General features: G+C 38.4%; 1 protein-coding gene across 2 annotated transcripts in view; it reads right to left on the reverse strand.

Annotated features, from left to right (window-relative positions):
• Satb2 (SATB homeobox 2) overlaps positions 1-17,183 on the reverse strand; it is a 178,698-nt gene that overhangs the window by 94,816 nt on the left and 66,699 nt on the right. For both annotated transcript variants that reach the window (XM_078017803.1, XM_078017802.1), the window contains 2 exons: positions 7,285-7,411; positions 5,965-6,088 (listed from right to left, as the gene is read on the reverse strand). In XM_078017803.1, coding sequence (XP_077873929.1) covers positions 5,965-6,088; positions 7,285-7,411 — 251 coding nt within the window. The remainder of the gene's footprint in view (positions 1-5,964; positions 6,089-7,284; positions 7,412-17,183) is intronic.

The following is a 17,183-nucleotide window of genomic DNA, read 5'->3' on the forward strand; positions in this document are numbered from 1 at the left end:
TTTCACAGAAACCTCTTTGGCCCTTTCTACATAGCAGATGGCTGGCCTCCCCCAGTTGCTGATCTCTAAATGACAACTCTTTTCTCTAAAGGGAGACAGTGAGAAGGACTCTTTTAATCCCAGGGTCTAAACACAGCACTGAGAACTCAAAGAGCCAACATCACCTGAGTTTCTCATAAAACTTACAGAGCACTGCCTACTCTCTTAGGAAATCAGATCCTCATCAACCTGAGACAGGGTTCTACTTTGTGTGTTATTAGCAGAGTAAAGCTGTTTCCTGATTGCCTCAGTTAGCTCCCTGTCTGGACTGGGATTTTCTCTCTGTCCCTAGACTGTGGGACCCTTGAGGACAGTAGCTGTGTCTGTTTCACTTTTTTTCTCCCTCGTGTCTCACATAGTTCTGATGTGGGATATCTGAGTCACTGAAATTTAACACATGAAAAGGGACAGAGATGAAATTTTAAAATACCAAAGTGAAATGTCATAATAATAAAAATTGTAGCATGAGAGCACCCTAATAATAGATGCACCAGCCACACTGGTGTATGGGAATAGTTGTGAATGTGCTTGTCATCTCTCTATCCTGTTTATATGAATGTTATCCTTGGGAAAGATTGTATATATAGCATGGCAGGAGTCGGGGCTAAAGTTTCTATTGTAATGTAGTCTGGAAAACAGACTAAAATGAAAGTGTTTAACTACTACCTGGAGCTATTCCTCAACTCTTCCTGGCCTATAAGGTAAAGCTGCAGGCTCACATCATTCTGGCCTCTGATAATTCATATTCGCCTCACTCTCTGACTTCCTTATGTTGCCCTTGCTCCAGGGGCATCTTCACTGACATTTCACAAGGCCATTGTTAACCTATGTGGCAAAGAAATGAAAATCTGGGCTCTACTGTCTCTGTCCAGCTGGGCCTATATTTCACAAAACTCATTTAAAAAGGAGGTGTTGGTGAACAACCACACAGCTGGGCTTTTAGGGTCCCCACATATTTTTGATAAATGAACAAAATCTGCAACTACTTTTTTGATCAAGAATGCAATGAAATCTATATCCATGTCATAGAAAGCATTATTGATACAAATAATCCAGAAGATAGGTGTATCACTATTTTTAACTATTAAATAAGGAACTATTTTATTGACTTAAGCTAAAATCAAAATAACTTTGCATAAACTAAACAAACATCACTTTGTTTGGCAAGGACTATGACAAAGAAAGGATGAAGGAGGACTTATAATGGACAATCAAAGGAGCCCCCATTCAGGCCTAGATACAGCCATAAATTCTGCATAAATAGTCACTGGAGACAAGGATATTTTGTGAATAACATGAATAAAAATAAATTTTTAAAAAGGCTTAAGGTATTTTTCCAACTACAGAAACTTTTGGAAATTTTCAGATGTCTTTGTAACTGACTTTAAAATTTTAAATATAAAGATTTTAGATGGGAGCCAGTTGTTTAGGCCATACCTACAATACCAGCTACTCAGGAGGCTGAGGCAGAAGTACCACAAATTCGAGGACAGACTGGGAAACTTAGCAAGAAACTGTCTCAAACATTAAAAGAGGGCTGGGGATATAGCTCAATGGTAGAGTGCCCCTGGTTTTAATCTCCAGTAAAACACACCACACACACACACACACACACACACACACACACACACACACGGACTTGGGATGGGGAACAAAATCTAAGTGTCCTTATTTATAGTCAATCTGACACATAGTTCAATTACTCCAAGGTAACCAGCTGATTTGACTTTTCTTTAAGCTAAACTGTAAGAGAATATTATAATAGTTATTAATACAGTCACATGCTGCATTAATGATGCTTCGATCAGCAATGAACTGCATACACAACAATAAGATAATAAAGAAGCTGGAAAATTTCTATTTACATGCCTAGTAACATGGCAATGTAACACACAACACATTTCTGGTGTGTTTGAGATAATGCTGGTATACACAAACCTACTGCTCTGTCAGTCATATAAAAGTATAGCTTGTACAATAATGTATAGTACCTAGCATTTGATAACAAATGATTATTATTGGTTTATGTACTTACTATACTGCATTTCTTATCCTTATTTTAGAGTGTACTCCTCTCACTTAAAAAGAAAAAAAAAAGTTTCTGTGAAACAGTACGCCACTTTACAATGACAGCAGGCTCCTACATCTCAAGTTGGAACTGAATCTCTTGAGTGCACCAAGAGGTCAGACTGAACGATTGACCTAAGCCAGTAAGGTCTGTGCGAGAACACTCTATGATGTTCACACGATGAGGAAATCATGTAAGAACACATTTCTCAGAATGAATCTCTGTTGTTAAGTGTCACACGACTATACTTATTTTAGCTCGATTGCCTTATCTAAAAATAAATTTTCTTTTAGGTTGCTGAGATAAAATTTTAAACTCACTTGTTTTTTAACTAGCCCAGAGAATAGATACCTCATGTGATTGTAAGTATGGTTCTATTTTCAAACTGAGGGCTCAGAAGCTCAGAATGAATTTTTTTTTTTTTTTTTTTTGGTCCAAAGTCAAACAGCAAATGGGAAGCAACACAAAGAGGCCCCACTACTGGACTGCAGCATTTCATGGTCTCTTAAGAAGAGAAACGAATTAATGGGAGGAAGGAAATAGTCACCACCACATCTATCAGCTGGCACAAGCTCATGCTGCAACCACTTCGTCAGACCAAACAAGAAATAAGGTGACAAATAAATAAGTAAAACCAAAGCGATGACTTCAGGTCCATTCTATGTGTTAATTAACAAGTTTAGAACCAGAAAACACTAAGGAACCTAAAGGCAATTTAGAACTTATTAGGAAAAAGCACAACTTTGTTAAACACAGGTTAAGATGATTTGCACAATACACTTGGAAAGACAGAGATCTGAGCATCCCCTTTTCCTGCAAAAAGAAACATACAAAAATGAAAAAACTGCATAATTATTCAATTAACTGAATCACTGGATATAATAAATAATTGAATAACCTTCACCACATTCCTATTGGTGAGCTGAGATTCATTTGTTTGAATAGCAATGTGACACTAAGAGTAGCTAAACTGCAGATACATAATACATCTGCTGTGAAAGAGAACATTTCAAAACCAGAGTGAATGATTACAGGTTCTGTGAGTGAGAACGCCCCGGGGTGGGGGACATCTCCTGCCTCCTTTTGCATGAGACAGGCAATGAGTAATATGTGCATCCTTTGCTCATTTTCAAGCTGCTTTGTGATATGCTCAACAACGTATTAAACATGAGATTATAATCTACCCTTCAATTTAGTAAAGGGGTAAAATGAGAAATGAAAACTTTTGCCATTCTAATCGAAAGACACACTACCTCCAGACTTTGGAGCATGAAAAGACTACTCCTGAGAGCTGGTGGCCCTTCATTTCTTATGGTCACTGCAATGTCTCAGCTAGAGATATGACTGTCAAGCTGTCATCTGTGAATCTCCTTCAACATGAGTATGTGAGATTGGGCCACAAACTAAAACAACCTCTCTTGAAAATAACTGAAAGGGACAGTTGGCAACTGCTTAACACAAGATAGGATACATCCCTATGTACGTGCACTTAAGACTAAATGAAACGGAAAGTTGGCAATTGGTTAACACATGACTGGTCCACACAGTCCATCGCCACTTGTCTACAGGCGAACACATGCTCAATTTGGTTTTTTCTAATAACCCAACTGGCTGCTTGATTTCACTGCCCAGTTATTTTGGCATATTTTACACATAAGTTAGGTGCTTTAATGATCCCCAATTGGACAAGGCTTGCTGAGGATGTCAGAAATAATTCCCCCCACAGTCTATTTGTATAGGCAGACTGTATAAATGCTGTAGCACCGTCACACTGGAAATCCAGTAACATCTTCACAGTTCAATAACTTTAGTCAGTCCTTTCTTTCCTCAAATATTTGACAACAAAACCTCAGCTGAAGGCACAGGACAGAGCTGTTTCAAAGACCTATGGATATGCTAAGGGAAATAAGCCTGCATGAATGGAGAAATATCTTATGATCCCAATTAAGTGAGGTATCTAAAGTAAGCAAATTCATAGAACTGAAAGTAGAAACTACCAGAGGCTAGAGGGACAGGAGAATGGGACATCACTGCTTAGAGGTTACAGACCTGTTTGAGGTGATAAAATTTTTGGAAAGAGGGATGACAGTTGCACGACACTATAAAGGTAATTAATGCTACTCACAGACTTAAAAATGGTTAAAATCATAAACTTCATGTTATGTATGGTTAACCACAAAAATAAATTATCTAAAATCAGAGATAATGTGTGGTATAGGAGTATATTGCAAGGGGCGTGCATTTGCAAATTATTTGTTCTTCATTGCGATTTTTCAGTTACAAGACTGTCTTCTCTGTAGTCATGCCATTTGGCATCTGGAGAACCTCCAAGGTGGACAAGGTAGGTACTGGTAGCTCTGCTTATTTAAATGGATCAAAATCCTGAGGACCTGAGGTTTCGCAGTCAAAAACAGTCCTCAGTTTTTAATTCTTCCTCATGTAAGAATAAATAAGCCACAGGAAACAGTGTTCATGATGCTTTCAAACTGCAGCAGAGAGAAGACCACCTAATAAGGGGTGTAAGGTGTGGTAAATAAGGCTGCTTGGAACAGCCTATAAGGTTGAAAAAGGCACTGGAAGTGATGACTCAGAGACATCAGGGGACATGGAAGAGGCTGTCACCACTTAAACACATTTTGAAAGGTGAAATCAAAAATAAATACACAGAGACACAAGACAACCTATACTTTCCAGCATCTGGCCAGACAGAATGGCTAAATCATGACTTCCCCCCTTTAAATATACATGCTTCAGACTACAATTGCTGCCCTTTTAAGGGCTTCTCCACTCTTTTATTCTGCCTTCAAGGCTGCTCTTTTGAATTATAGACCACTGGGATGTTCAAGAAAATATGTACTATCCACTGAATTGTTCCTTTATGGAACTGCCAAGATGAATGAGGAAATACCTAATATGAGTTGGCTTTGGTTCATTCCTTTGATCCTTTCAATCTTTTATTTTCATGGTTTTAGCTTATTTAGCTGGTTCCCTAAAAATGGACTATTACTTTTTCTCATGGTGCAGTTTTACATGTTGAACTTGCTCAAAAACCTCTACAAGTGTAATGGATGTAAAGATCATCTCTCTCCACCAAAAGGAAAGAGGCTTGATTTGTCTTGCAGAGATGGGTTAAGGAATGACTGACTCATTCCATTGACCAAGCAAATCAGTGTTCTGGAGCACAGGCTTTGGAAGGGAAAGTCTGGAGCCAGATTTCAAGTGGCCACTTAACCAGCTTGAGTACTTTAGGCAGGATTTCTTTTTTTCCATATTGGGCACTGAACACAGGGACACTTTACAACTGCCTTACTTCCCCAGCCCTTTTTATTTTTTATTTTGAGACAGGTTCTCAATAATTTGTTTAGGGCCTTGCTAAGTTGCTGAGGCTGGCCTCAAGCTTGCTATCCTCCTGCCTCAGCCTCCTACAGTCAAGTACCACAGTGCCTGGCCCTTAAGTGGGCATTTAAGTTTTAATCCAAGCCCCAGTTTCCTGATCTGTAAAACAGAGACATTGAACCCTACTTCCAATAATCCCTACTTCATCACCCCCAACAGGTCTGTAACTCCTAAGCAGCAATGCCCCATTCTAACTTAAGACTGACACTAAATATACATGAAAAGCTGATGGTTATGTAGGTAAGAATGTTTTCACATGTTCCTACTGCATCAAAGTTCTCAGTAAGTGATAACTTCTACTCTATAACCAAAAGCACCATAATCTCTGTTTTTTCCACCACAAATGCAGTGCGACTGCATAAATAAAGGACAGAGACGACAGCTGCCTAAGCAGAAGTAGCCTCCTGCTAGACAGTCCACCAAGGGCTTTCCATTTCCCAGACCCCCCTGCAGATACTGACCTGGGAGAGAGGGCATTCTTTGGCTAATGTGCTCTGGTTCATCTCTTTGAGCAGTTCCTTTAAGGCATTGCGGACTGTGGCATGGTTCCACTGCTCCGCAGGCAAGTCTTCCAGCTTCGAACAACTGCAAAACAGAGGGACAATGAACAACCCAAGAACCTCAAGGGAGGGCTGTGACAGCAGAAGACAGGAGTGCAGTGGTGGCTCCACCACCTTGTACCAGCACTAGGAGAGCTGCCGAGCAATGGTGTCTAAGCTGGGCCCGAAGGGAGGGAAAGGAAGCAAAACTGCCTCTCCAGGAACTTGAACCTCAATAGACTGTGAGAGGGTCTCTAAGTTAGTGATCCCACTTCCTAATAAAAGCAGTCACTTTGAATATGAAGAAACACCTATTTTTTAAAAATAGCGATTTTTTTTCCCCAAAGTGCTAATGAAAATGGCAAGGCAGTGTGACGATAAACTTTCCCAACACATATTCAACTACTAGGCATTCCTAAGGTCAAATGTTGGCAAATGTTACAGCAGATTTGAAGTCTGAAGGCCCAGCCTCCACTCTCACAGAAACAGAGATGTTACTCTTCTGTCAAAAGATAACTTCTAAGATAAGACACTCAAGCATTCCCAGATAAGGAGAGGGATGTTGGGTCCCTATTAAAGAATAAATTCTCCAAAAGGAGAAAACTGAAACACAGCATTCCTGAAGTCACAACTATCAGGCACTTTACAACTAAAACTGCAAAGAACCTTTAGAGGCATACCTTGCTTTGGATAGCCTATCTGGAAGAAGGAAGGGAGGGAGAAATTGAGGGAACATTCCAAGTGTCTCTGACGGCCACAGAGTGCATTTTATTGGGGTGGTCATCAGAAGGAGAGAAAAAAGACTTCCAGGGCCAGTGCACGCTTGGTAAACCTGCCACAGGACCCAAACTCACCCTTCATAACACAAAAAAACAGCAGAGGGGTTTATTCTTCAAATGCCACATGCTAAGCTTTGAACCATGCCTAGAGGACCCACTGAATGAGGGGCTGTGGAAAGTTCCCTGTCGGGTTCCCTGCAGCTCTGTAATGATTTATCAAGCTGCCCCTGGGTTACCACTTCACTGCTTCTGAAAACAAAACATAAAACAGTTGGAATGTGGACTATAAAGATGCCTGGTACAGCGCCCCCTCCTTCCCTCCTCTTTCTCTCTCTCTCCTCCTTTTCATTTCATCCAATGTCTAGATATTAATGAAGACAGGACATGCTGCTCTCTGCAGTACATCTATGATCGACAGACCAACTCCAAAAGGAAGGAAAGGCAGATGTTCAGAAACACCCACCTTTGTAATTGGATTTTCAGAGTCACAACATGATAGACATCTTGCAGCATGTCGGCCACCGTCGCGTCGGGTGCATCTGTCACATAACTGAGGGGGAGAGGGTTCCACCTCCCCAGCTTGATTATTCCTGCACAGGGAAGAAAAACATAATAAACACATATCTGCTATTTATTAAACCTTCCCATTGTTTGCTCAATGTTAAGAAGGTCATTCAACAGTCAACACTCAAGGCCCACTCAGATATTTTACAACCCAGTGCAATAAGCTATTTCTTTCTGGCTGACAATTGAGTTAGTTAACTATACAGGAAGATGGGAATGAAAAGGATGAGATTTAATCATGGACAATCAGTTCTTTTATGTTTTCCTGTTTCTTAAATTACTTAGAAAACCATACGGATACTTCCTTCCCCCAAAGTCTTGATTCACAGTCTAACTTAAGACTGATGCTAAATATACAGGACTGCTGATTTCATAGACAAAAAAAAAAAAAAAAAAGCAAGCTTTAAGTAAATACAAGATTCGGTTTTGAATTGAACAAGAAAATTCCTGTGTGTGGGCTCAGCACGCAGTCACATTCTGACTGTGGTGTTATTCCCAAAGCGAATGTGCAATAGATGAAGCAGAGTGATCCTCCAGGTCCACAACCCGCATTCCACCAGAGAGAGGGGCTGCCTTCCTGCGCCAAATGCAGTGGCACACACATTGACCCCAGATCAGAAATAGCAGAGATGCCTTCAGCTCCTTTGCTTTTTTTTAATACCTTGGCTCTTTTTAGAATGACAATAGTACCCTTTCCCCGTGGGTTTCCTGCTGCACAAGGCAAACACACCACAGAAGGAGAAAAGAGTAAGAATCCTGGTCACCGTTGGTCTACAGCAAGCAGCAATTTTAGGAACACCCTTGTTCCAGGCAGATTCATGGGATGGCTTCAGCAACATATGGTGAAAATGCTAACTTATTCATCAGATGGGCCCAGCTTATCTGGTGCGTAGGGCACACAGAACACTGATGAAGAAAAATAGAGAAACTCATTTCACAAATGGCAGAGGGTAACACAAATTTTATTTCTAGACTATGGAAAAAAGTAATCTGATGGTCCTCAGGATGTCAAAAATCGTCACACATAAAAAAGTTATGTTTAAGAGATAAAAGAAAAACTGCATTTTTTATTGTTTTTGAAAATATAGGTGAGTCTAACTACATGGTTCTTTTAAATATATATAATCACCAAAGAAAGAGAGAGAACACCTGTATATCCAAGTGTATTTTAAAAGATTCACAAAATGATGCTTTATAGCTATGGGGCAAAATCCCCACAATCGGAAATGAACTTTCTGGTCAGGGCACGTCCTGTCCAAGATGAAATAAATGAATGCGCAATGCTTGACATAATGCTTGAAAACAGGGAATAAACAGAACAAAAATATTAAAATGATGCACTGTTTCAGTATTAAGATTTAACAATCTGGTGCTGAATATGCTGCAGTATAAATAGTGCCTGGACTCAGATCCAATAAAGTAACACAGCTCTCATTCATAGTACCGTATGTCTCCAGTTCTGGCTCCTGAAGTCATATTTCACTTGCCAAGAAAAGCTGTTTTCTTGTGGGGATAGTTTTCCTAACATTCTCCCTCATGACAATGAGAAGTGCACAGCACGCAGCGTGTGGTCGCCATGAAATGAACAGCCAGGGCCTGCCGGACACCACCCACCAGGGCTGGTGTGCTTCCTGGCTTCTCCTTCTGGCATTTGCAAATACTAAAAAGATAGCGGGTAACGTATCTGACAAACTTCTGTTTTCAAAAGATCCTTCCACAATGTTAACTTCCTTTCCAGAACCATGATTGTGATCACCCCCTGAGAGGAATCTAAACTGACCGTGTTCTAAAGGTCGGATATTTTTTTTTAATCATAAAAGAATAGAGAGGGAAAATGAAGTCAGAAATCATACACTATGATAGGCATGGAGAAAAAGCAGACTCTGTGGGTCATTTTGATTACTAAGAATATGGAAGTAATATGAAGAAAATGAACCTTGCAAACTTCCATGCACAACTCTACAGAACATTCGTCCCTGATGCGTGTGTCAGTCTTTGCCTATTTATTTATGGAGAACATTCCACAATGCAGCCACACACAAGAGAATATATCTGTATGATTTTATTTATATCAAATCCAACAACAGGCAAGACTAATCTATGGAGACAGAAGTCAGAGAGACAGGAGAGGGAATTTACTAGAAAGGGACATACAGGGATTTTCTTGTTTGGGCTGGTGGTTGCATGGGTATAAAAATTGTCAAAATTCATCAAACCAAGCACTTAATATGTGCACATTTATTGTATGTAAATTATACCACAATTTTTTTTTCAAATGGAGGGGGAGAAATCTGTATAGGAAATAACAGACAAATTGGTCTACTGGAGATAGTCATCTCCATTTAGGTAAATTCTCTCTCCACCTTGATGAGCCAGAAGGAGACTTGTTTGGGCTGGAATTAGCCACACACAGGTGTTTTCACAACACTTAATACCTCCACATAGAGCAGCTGCTCCAGGTTGGTTTCTACATCTTGGAAGAGAACTGTTGATGCATGCTATTTTCTCAGGCAAGGGAGGTAGTATGTGCTTTTTCTTCATTGCATTACTGTGATTAATTAACCTGCACAGTCCTAGAAGTCATGTTCTATGCTTGACTATCTACCAGGGTCTGCAGGTGTACAGTTTCCTATAGGAGGGCTCTGCTCAGGAGTCTGCTCTCCTTTAGCCAGGCAGGGGGCTGCAGGAGCTCTTGTCAATAAGACTTTTCTACAAGCAGGGTCTCTAATATATTCATCCTCTTTAAAATACATTCCTTAGAACAGTGCTACTTCCCTGATAAAAAATAGACAAAAATATTACTTAGAATAGTAGTCAAATGTTAACTAAGGAAATCAAACTGGGAAGCAGTATGCCACAAGAGACTATGAATAAGAATGCAGGTTTCCAAATCAAATTGTCTCTGATCACATCCTGGCTCCCCATCTCCTAATTACATGACTCAAGAAAGCTACTTATATTTCTCCCTACCTCAATCCTCTCAGCTGTAAAATGGAATGATAAACATACTGATCTTATAGGAATATTGTGCATATTAAACATAAAGCCCTTAGTGCAGAACCTGGATATAATATACCCTCAACAATTGTTTAGTTATTATTCAGAACTTTTCAATGCCTTTTTAAAGGCAGATACAGCTAATTCATTTCAAAAAATAATAATTGATTCAGAGTTTTTTATGAGAATCTACTACCTGACTGGCTAGACTGTGTGTATGTCGTGTGTGTGTGTGTGTGTGTCGTGTATGTGTGTGTGTGTGTGTGTGAGAAATACTACCTAATTTAATCTTTAGATTTTTCTTATTTTTTTTTATTTTGTAACCCTCATATTAGGGTTACAAAAATTACAGGGTGAAAGCACTGAAAATAAATCTGTATACTCATTGTCACTCTGCTATCTGAGATTTCTCTAATGCTGTGAGTTAGACATTATCCCCAATGGGCATATAACAATTCTTTCTTTTTTGTCCTCCTTCACTACACTGTAGATTTGGTGAGATTTGCATTCCACCTTAAAGTCCTATTGGGGTTGTATGTAGATACAACCACCTGCATTGCTTCAGTTCTTTTTTCCTGCCCTCAGAAAGCTTCCCTCTTTTCACTGGCTGCGTTCCAGTACAATTTAATCTCCTAAAGATCAGCTTTGATGGTGTTATGTTCACACTGGGTTCTGCTTCCCCTTGATTTTTACCAAGCACTTATATGGGGCAATCCTGTCCTAAACTCTTAATTTCACTTAAAGCCTTATGTTAGCCCTAAAGGGTAGGTATTATTATGGGGATAACACTGCCGATATGAGAACTGACACATGGACAGACTAATTAACTAGCCCCAAATCTCACAGCTGATATGCAGAGGAGACTAAACACAAACTCACCTCTGACTTGCTCCTCATCCCTAACTCATACAGAATGCTCCAGAGCCAGGCATTCGAGGTCTTCCAAAACTATGTATAAGCTTTCCAGAAGTGAATATTGGGGGTCAGTACTCAGATCAGTACTCAGTATCAGAAATTTTATACATTCTTCAAATTCTGCCCTGGGAATAATTCCAATTCTGATCAACCCACCTGAAGCTGAACCATAAATTTTCTTATTTGGTTTATGTATCTTATAAGGAACTTACTTTGCCACAAGGTCCCTTTATGTTACTTTACAGTTTACCAAGTGCTTTCTAGGACCATAAGTTCATCCCATGCAGATCACAGGGAGTCAACATTCTGCTTGCAAGTAATCTAAAGCTCCAAGAAGAGTAGCTTTTTAAGAGCATCAGTGGGTGACAGCCAGACGAGGACCTGAGCTTCATTCTGCAAGTTTTGGGCCTGCTAGACCAAGATCCTTTCTTCTCATTTGCCACTGCTGCCTTCCAGTGTACCTGTGTGCACAGGATGAGACCCTGGAGAGCAAGACCACAACTCATCTACAGTCACACATCAGGCAGGGTCTTGGCATTCAGCATTAAACCAAGGAACAAATGAGACCAATGAGCCAACAGGTGATAAGCCCAAAAGACTGAACAACCAGCTATGCTTGGGACTTCTTGAGAAAAATAGTCCCCCACAGAGTGCCATTTCAGACATAAACATTGTTTCCCAAATCATCTTTATTATTTCTGAGGAATTTATCATCTGCAAACATTTAGAAAATGCCTGGTGTTGAAGACTATTACAGATGTAGTTTCAAGGTCTTTGAGTCACAAATTATGGGCCTTTATTTTGGAGTTGAAATTCATACAAATGTTAACATGATTGAATTGAGCACAATATAAATAAAACTGTTTATATCCAGACAAATCTGTTCATTCTAAAACACAGAGTGCCAATCCACTCTTTGTGTAATGTATTCAGACCAAATAACAAAATGAAATTGTAGGTAAATTTCCCATTAGTGACATAAAATTAAGTTGGGAATGGAAGCAATTTTTGTCCAGAATTAAAAAGATACAATAATGGAAACCAGTTTTTTTTTACCCTCTCAGTGCAGTATTCTGCCAGAGTCAAGAGTTGACATTTTTCAAAAATAGAAATATCAATAATTGCTTGCATTCATGTGTTTGGGATTTTTTTTATCAGTTTTAATCTTCCTCAAAGAAACCAAAGACACTTCTAAGTAAATGTAGAATGCATATCTTCATTATTATTTTCTTCTTAAATGTAAAAACACAAGGGCTATGATACTACATAGTATAAATGATTGATATTTGATTGAAGGATTTAGAAAGTCAATCACTTGTGAAAATAAAATAAATTGTGATAATACAGTATAATCAATGGAATGTGAGACGGGTTTATATTAAACAGTAGTTACTGATTCATTTGAGAAATTTTTTCTGTCTCTAGCATGAATCAGTAATATGCAAAGATAACCCAATGTACATTGTCCTTCTAATTATGGAGGTCACAGTTGAACAGAGAGGTTTACTACTGCTAAACACATAGCCAGTTGAAACTACTCCTAAAATAAAGCAAGACAATAGCTTTTACCCTGTACAAATGTCAGAAATATTGACTACATGAAGGCCTGCAACAGATCACCTGTAAAGTACATGAGAACAATTCTTAGATTTTTCAGTGGCATGGAGACAGACACTGATAAAACAGACATATAGTCGGAATATTGCAGATTAAAGCCCACAAATCCATCTGTAAGACAGATACATGCAAACACACAAGATATTAGCAGTATCCTTATAATGCAGCTGGCTGGATAATTTTCTTTTATTCCAGGTGCATTTTGACATTAATTTTAAAAGCAAAGTGAAAACCCAGCCTGGGAAAAATGAGACATTAGCTTTAATATCCAAAGGCTGGGGTTTATATATCTCATAACTCCCTGGAAAAGATCTCAGCAAAAGTGTCAATAAAAACCCCAGTCTCAGAATAACTAAGCCTTGGGGCTTCTGGTTCTCTGTATTATTTCCACAATGCTCCAACTGCTGATGAGGGCCCTTGTAAAAACAGGAGAACTCATGACATTGATTGCATCTGTTTATCCTCCTCAGAGTGGCTGTGTCCCTATTCTATAGCATATAATTTTCTGTTGTTAGACCATGCTTTGTTAAAGAAATTAAAAACTGTCTGTCCTATATAATAAGAACATAGAATTATTTATCCATAAATCAGTTCACAGGAAATCACTACCCAGCAGTATATAATAACTCAGCCTGTGTTTCTAACCTGTGGCCTGACTGTGGTATATCATCAAACTGTAGCAGCGAAATGGCATAAATTGTAGTTATTATTGCTAAACCTGTGGTGGGAATGATTTTTCAATGAGGAGAGAGAAAAAAGGCAAAGTAAAAATGATTTTTGAAGTACACATATTTTCTTCTATAATGCACAGATTAGCAATACCCCAATACAACTTATTGGAATAAACCAAACTCCTCGATACTATCCATCTTGATTTTAAAGACTCCCCCTACTCTCTATATATACACTCTCTCTACACACACACACACACACACACACACACACACACACACACACACACACTTGCATTGGAGTAAAGTAAATGGAAAATGAAATAGTATTCTTTGGGCATTTACATTATTCAAGTGCTTTTATAATTTACACAAATTAATGAAACCTCACAAAACACTTGTCTGGGAGCCTACAGTGCATTTAATCCTGTATTTACAATAACACAAAAGAAAACACCAGACAAGGATAAATAATTCAACAATTCAGAATAAATGTTGAGGCTATAGTGTTAGATAAATTTATCTAAAAATCAACACATACACATGCACATACACTGAACACAGTTATTTCCAACTCTGCAGATACCTGCTCTACTTCAAAAATTCAGGTATTATTGACAAACACAATAGAATTCTTAACTAAGAACTCTGCCTTTTATTTTTAAATCATATCTGCATTTTTTAGGGGAAATAATCATCAGGATGGATGTTAATATTTAAAAACTAAAATCAACTTTAGAGTCATCTCTGAATAAACTATAATGATATACAGCAATCTGTCAACTTTTTTTGAGCTGACCACCCCCTTACACTACAGAAACATTCTACTTAAAAAATATATACAGTACCATTTGGTGCCTTGTAATTGTATACATGGCTTTTACATTTTGCAGCATGAAGATTTTGTCTCATGTAATAGATGCTGCTTCACATTTGGGAAACGTTATGTTAGAACTCTGACTTTTATTAGATTATTTAATATAAGCACTAAGTAACTAGACTAAATTAATAAAGACCCTATTGCAAAAAAGAGAGAGAGCAAGAGAGAAAAAGAGAGAAAGAGAGGGAGAGAGAACAAAATTATTGCACAAATTAAATAAAACTTTCTGAAGTTGGTATTTTAGAAACCTTTATTTAATTTTCAAAATTCCAATTCTTCTGAAAAGCAGCCAAAATATTGGTCAGGATATGAAAAAAATATGGCTGGTATTTAGCTATTTATTTCATAAGAGTGCCATTTAGAACTATTACATGGAGGAATAGGACAAATGAGAAAGAAAAGTGTTGCGAGAAATTAATCTTGAGATCAGTCTGAAAATTCTGCCACTGGTTAAAAACTATTTCATCTGGTATGCATTTTCTTATTATTGCTCCAAGTTTAATCATTATCTAAAGAGGTTCAAATTAAAGGACTAATTTTGTCAGGTAACACAAACAAGCTTCAAGCTTCTATCTCTCTCTCTCTCTCTCTCTCTCTCTCTCTCTCTCTCTCTCTCTCTCTCTCTGTCTCTCTCTCTCTCTCTCTCTCTCTCTCTCTCTCTCTCTCTCCCTCCCTCCCTCCCTCCTTTCCTCCCTTCCTCTCCCCCTACCCCTACCCCTACCCCCTCCCTGCCTCCTTTCTATTCAGAGATATATTTGTATAAAGAGATTTCCCTCCAGCATTTGTACCCCTACAGTATCTTCAATAATCAAAGAAAAAGTACAGGTTCAAACTTTCTTCTCTCTGTTCTAGCAGAAGCTGTTCATGCTCCATTGCTGTATGCTCTGGAGTAGGAAGTCTCCACCAAAGAACTAAAACACAGTTAACTCACACACTTCACTCCTAATTAATTACATGTATTTTTTCAATGGGAGCTAAAATGGTATTCCAGGTGCTCCATCACTGGGCTTAATACTCGGAAACTCTATGAATTGCCTATTCCTAATTATATATTCCAGAATCATCCTTCAGGCATGTTCTGTTTCCTATAATTTAGGGCTATATAATACCTGATCTCAAGGGCAATATCATGATGGCTTGTAGATTATCAAAGAAAATGTTGCCATATAATATGAAGGCAAAGAAGTATACTCATTTATGATGTACATTTTTATTCATGTACCAACTAACCTGATTTTACAGTAATTTGTTAAGAAACTACAAGGCATACAAGCAAATATGGATGTAATCTTTACAAGTGGCAACTGCTTTTGATTTAGAGATTTGCTTTTGTTTTTGTTCCTTTAGAATATATTTTTTAAATTTTATTGTCAATGTTCATATACATATAAAGCAGGCACATTTTCACATATACTGAACTATTAAACCTAATAATGCACATAATTTATATATTTTATACATTTTACAGTTCTGACAGTTTTTTGAATTGCATTTCTGGAAATATCATATTTAAAGGTTGCAAACCAAACTCTGAAATATGCCACTATTATAATAATTATGAAAGAAGCCAAGGGCCCAATACATAAGAGGTGCTCTCTCAGTATAATCCACCAGAAAGCAGGACTCATTTTAATTGAACTCATTTTAACAATCCTATCTATAGATAAGCCCCATAAGCATGAGGATGCCTAAAATTCACTGGGTCACATAACAAGAAAACCATTTTGTTTGACAAAGAGTAGGTGGAAAATCAGAGATCCAGGTTTTGATCCTGTCTACAGCTCTGTTGGGTAGGCTACTCAACCTTTCTGGGATCTGATTTTCTCTTCTATAAAATGAGACTCTGAAAGCAAAAATGAAATAAAACAAACAAATACCTGCCCAACTCAAAAGACAGTAATTACAATAAAATAAAACAAGTTAAAGTGCACTGAAAATAATGAAGTTCTGTATAAATATGTAAATTTTAAATTAACATGAAAATGAGGTAAGCATTGCATTTTTTTAAATGTTTTTAAGGGAAAGTTGCCTTTACTTAAGCAAAAACTTGAATCTCCTAAAATGTCACTGACTATCACAACAAGTCATCTGATGTAGTACAAAGACCCTGATCGCGGAAATGTGTCATATCTGAGTAACAATGGCTTTTCCTTTATCATCTCTGAGCTTCATCCAGTCATCTTTAGGAGTGGCCACAAGTCTGAGAGGAGGCATCAGGAAATGAACTTCATGCCCAGCTCTCTGCTACAATGATCCCAGGGAGCTTCTGCACCCAAAACACTTGGTGTGCATATGACTTAATGGATTCTAGGTTCCACACATAGAACAATACCTGCAGATAGCAGAGGCTCAGAGAGAAGAAAAGGAGGGAAGGAAGGAAGAAAGGAGAACTCCCTGCCATGCAGGTTTACCTTGAGCTCCCTACCCAGACTCTACCCCAGCCAACCCCAACAAGAAGAAAATTGAGCTCCCACATTTTTTAGGTCCCCTGGACATCCAGGAAGTTCAGCACAAGAAATGTTCCACAGGTGAGGAAGGCGTGGGGATAGGCCTTGGAGCATGAAGCCTTCAAACCAGATCTTCTTATGAAATCTACTCAATTCCCAAAGACTTATCAAGGATCTATCTCCAGGGCCTCTTTGCAGCCCTGACATCCTAGATCAAAATGTGGTCCAATAATGGCAACTTCAATCACTGTCATCTAAAACGACATATTAA

The sequence above is a fragment of the Ictidomys tridecemlineatus genome, chromosome 7, assembly GCF_052094955.1.
Source record: "Ictidomys tridecemlineatus isolate mIctTri1 chromosome 7, mIctTri1.hap1, whole genome shotgun sequence".
NCBI classification, from domain to species: domain Eukaryota; kingdom Metazoa; phylum Chordata; class Mammalia; order Rodentia; family Sciuridae; genus Ictidomys; species Ictidomys tridecemlineatus.